The 3,896-nt window shown below is 50.7% G+C and overlaps 2 protein-coding genes across 2 annotated transcripts in view; both read left to right on the plus strand.

Annotated features, from left to right (window-relative positions):
- The window catches only part of LOC102262352 (histone H4), a 135,124-nt gene that overhangs the window by 59,830 nt on the left and 71,398 nt on the right, over positions 1-3,896 (plus strand). The window lies entirely within an intron of this gene.
- On the plus strand, positions 2,248-2,662 carry LOC106725563 (histone H4). The gene has a single exon (XM_014537073.1). It carries the CDS (start codon positions 2,266-2,268, stop codon positions 2,575-2,577), a length of 312 nt encoding a protein of 103 aa, XP_014392559.1. The 5' UTR covers positions 2,248-2,265; the 3' UTR covers positions 2,578-2,662.

Genomic DNA, 3,896 nt, shown 5'->3' on the forward strand with positions numbered 1-3,896 from the left:
GGGGGGAGAAAGAGCCAAAATTTCAAAAGGCCAGGGTGTGGAGTAGGAAAGGTTTATTGATCTGCAAGTCTCCAGCCTCGGAGGCCCGAGACCTTATGGGCCTCACCTCCGGCCTCTGTATTAGGGTTTTTAAGGTTCAGGGGGAACAGGATGCGGAAGCCTGGCGGGCACGTTTCAATGGGAGGACCTTGGAACTTGGCTCTTTATGGTCAGAGGCCTGGACGGTGGCCCTCGGCTTCAGAAAGGGCTCCTGGTTTAGGTTCCCGGCCCGTCTGGAGTCCGGGGTTTCCGGTGCGGCGGGTGGTCAAAGTTCTCTCCTCTGCGCATGCGCGGCGGCAGGCCTTGCGGTTGGGTCTGTTGTGTCTGAAACCCCAGCGCAGGGCAGACCCTCTGAGCTGCTCCTGCGGTTACACCGTGTGTGTAGGCGGGGGCGGGGGGGGGGGCAGTGAAAGTCGGGGCCCTAACAACTCTCAGTTGGGGGAGGAAGAATGTAACCATTGGGGCAGCTCTAAAGCGATACAGAAAGCATGTGTCACGCAGAGCTTCCTCCCTGTCCCCGGGTCATTTTGTCCCTCCCCCACCTCCCCTCTCCCCTGACGGGAGTCTGATGATTGTGGTCCTTCTCAGGCCAGTCTTGGGGACGAGGGGCCACATGCTAACCTGAATCAGGGGAGGCCTGCGTGACAGCCTTGCAAACTCAAGACCTAAAGTCACCACAAAGGATGGTCTGAAATTAAAATCTTTTGGTTAAAGAGAAGTTTATGGTGGGTAGTCAAGCCCCAGGCCAGTAACTTCCCCGACAAAGATCATCTTCGATGTTTACTGAGCCTGTTGTCTTTTTGCATCTAAGATAACACCTGTGAAAAGTCAGAGTAACTTGTAACTTCCCTTTTCTGGACCCCTGGGGGCATAACGAATAGCGCTAGGACTGGAACCACAAATCCCTCATTGTTATTGTTATCATGTTAATTGTTGACCCTTAACTACCCTGTACCCACCCACCTGTGCAGAGGAAGCATGAGTCCATCATTTCATTTTTATCCAATCCCTCCCTAATCCATCTCCAGTGGATTTCTGTCACCCACTTACCTCTGCTCCTTGGGTTGTAATGTATAAAACAAGGTGCAAAACCGCCATTCTCCTGAGCACTGTCCCAATACACTGAGGTCCTGCTTCCCGGCCATTGTCAACAGTTTGGCTCAAATAAACTCACAAAAATTCTTTACAGGTTTGCATGTTTGTTTGTTTTTTACATTAACAGTCTCATTCTAAGTTTCCAAAATAGGCATTTATTTATTAACCAGAATGTGGAGAGGTGTCTCTTTTTTCCCTTTCAACTGGAGTGACTCTTCCAGTGGAAAATTTCAAAAATTGCTTAGCCTTGTTTACAATACCAATAACCTCATCAAAGGTGTCTCAGGGGAAGGCCCTGAGGGCTTTGTGATGACCTTAATCACGTATTAGCCCTCCCCAACACTTAATCCCCAACTCTACAAAACATTTATTCTTGTCTCTAAAAAGGTTGAAAGGGATTAATAAAGGAGGAAAGGGAGCTGGTTAGGAATTGCAGGCAAAACTGTGCGGGCCAGAAACAGGGTCCAGACAACTGCTTGTTGGAGTTTAGCGCTATGCTCCCCGACTCAGGCTTTACATACAAAGGAGTCAACTAGTAAATGTTCAAATGTTGAAGAAAAGGAAGAGGTTTTAATTTTCAATTCTTTGTCAGCCTTTCCATCTTTCCAAACACTGGACCCTTGGGCCCAGAGCTTCTTGATGGCCAGGCTTACACTTTCTCCAAAACAGAAAAAGCCGTCAAAATACGTCTTTTAGAACAGGAATATTAGAAGGACTGAAAGGAAAAGTCCCTTCACCGACAAATCCACCATCCTTACCATGTCTACATTCCCCAGGGAACCATTACATAGTGTACGCGTTTCTCGTGGAAATAAAAAGATTGAGCGAACCTTTTCCCGCGTCATACAACAGGAAAATGGACCCAATTTATCGACTAGCACGAAAAAAAACATTCAGACAGAAAATAAACGAAAGCTTTTCAAGGAAATCTGCTCCTCCCCTTCCAGCCCGAATAAGCCCAGGTTCACTGGCCAATCACAACGTTGAAATGTTCCTCTCTTCCCCTCGCTCCGCCCCCGCGATGACCTAATTTAGAAAAAAACAACGCGGCGCCTGTGGTTCTCAATCAGGTCCGCACACATTCTATTTAAAGGGCTGCGTGGAGCGCGAACCTTCACTGCAGCTGCAGCCATGTCTGGTCGCGGCAAAGGCGGGAAGGGCCTGGGCAAGGGCGGCGCCAAGCGCCACCGCAAGGTGCTGCGCGACAACATCCAGGGCATCACCAAGCCCGCCATCCGGCGCCTGGCGCGGCGCGGCGGCGTCAAGCGCATCTCCGGGCTCATCTACGAGGAGACGCGCGGGGTGCTCAAGGTCTTCCTGGAGAACGTGATCCGCGACGCCGTCACCTACACGGAGCACGCCAAGCGCAAGACGGTCACGGCCATGGACGTGGTCTACGCGCTCAAGCGCCAGGGCCGCACCCTCTACGGCTTCGGCGGCTGAGCCACCCACCTACTGGCTTCTTCAGCAAAACCAACGGCCCTTTTTAGGGCCACCCATCCGTTCCTTTGAAAGAGCTGTGGCTTTACTTTTCATTGCAGTGCCTTGTCTTTGCGGCGGTTCAGGTAGTCACAGGCTTGTAACTTGTTTCACCTGCGAATGTTTCCCTCTGAGTTTCTTGGGGGGAGTTAGGAGCAGTGATGTGGGGATCCCTGCACCCCGGGCGTCGAACCCATTCCCTTCAGTCAGATGGCTGAAGCCCTACCCACTGAGCCAATGGCAATGCTAGTTCGCCATTTTGATATTAAGTGGTGGCGGGAAGCGTGTATAGAACGGAGTGTTTCTCAAATGACAGCGATGCCACTTCTTACTGCATTAACCTGGGCTGTCGTGCCCCTTGTCACTCCCAGAAGTAACCCCCTGCCGGATTCCAGCTAAATGAGTGAAGGGAAGTCGCGGTGTTTTCTGGGGTGCAGTCTGCTCAGCATCACTAGTTCACAGACCATAGGCTTCCAGACCCGAGTGCCCAGCGCATGGACGTTTAACCCGGCATATCTGCTCGGCTTGGCTCAAGTAATGTGTATGTATATGTATTTTAAAGAAAAGCATAGACAAGCATTTTCTATTCCCACATTACTACTTCCCCTCCACGTCCAGACTGGCCCGGGCCCCTCTCCTCCTGACCAGGCGGGCGCGCTGGAGGCTGCAGACAGGAAACCTGGTGAGGAGACCGCGTCCTGGGGACTGTGGTGCAAGTCTGGTTCGTGGGACGAGTCGGAAGTGCGGAAGGGATTGTGTGCTTTGCCATTAAATAAAGACAAACCTAACTCTGAGCGCCTTCCCCTTTTTATTTTTACTTTTATTTTTTCGTTTTCCATTTTATATGTGCCAGCTATAAACGGTGGAAAATTTTTTGTTGTTATGGACCAAACATTATGGTTATAAAAAGTGTTATGTCCTCATGTTGAATCCACAGACTTGCTTTCTGTAACAAAACCAAAGGCCGTTTGAAGATTTCCAGAACCATCTCATGATGGGCTGCTGGGCGTGGCCTGACACGCGGTTATGTCAATGAAGCCTCTTGGGGACAAGCTCCCAGGGACAATACCCGGTGCGGGCGGAAACCCAGGTTAAATGTCGGGGCTGGGATTACTGGGCCATTTTTCTGTGGCTAAGGAAGGGGTTAATTGCTGTTCTCAGACGGTAGGGAAAACCTTGGTGGGTTCACTTTTTTGTTGTTTTATTGATTTCAGAGGGGTGGGGGGAGAGAGAAACATCAATGATGAGAGAGAATCATGGATCAGCTGCCTCCTGCACGTCCC

Source organism: Myotis brandtii, unplaced genomic scaffold (genome assembly GCF_000412655.1).
Source record: "Myotis brandtii unplaced genomic scaffold, ASM41265v1 scaffold1718, whole genome shotgun sequence".
NCBI classification, from domain to species: domain Eukaryota; kingdom Metazoa; phylum Chordata; class Mammalia; order Chiroptera; family Vespertilionidae; genus Myotis; species Myotis brandtii.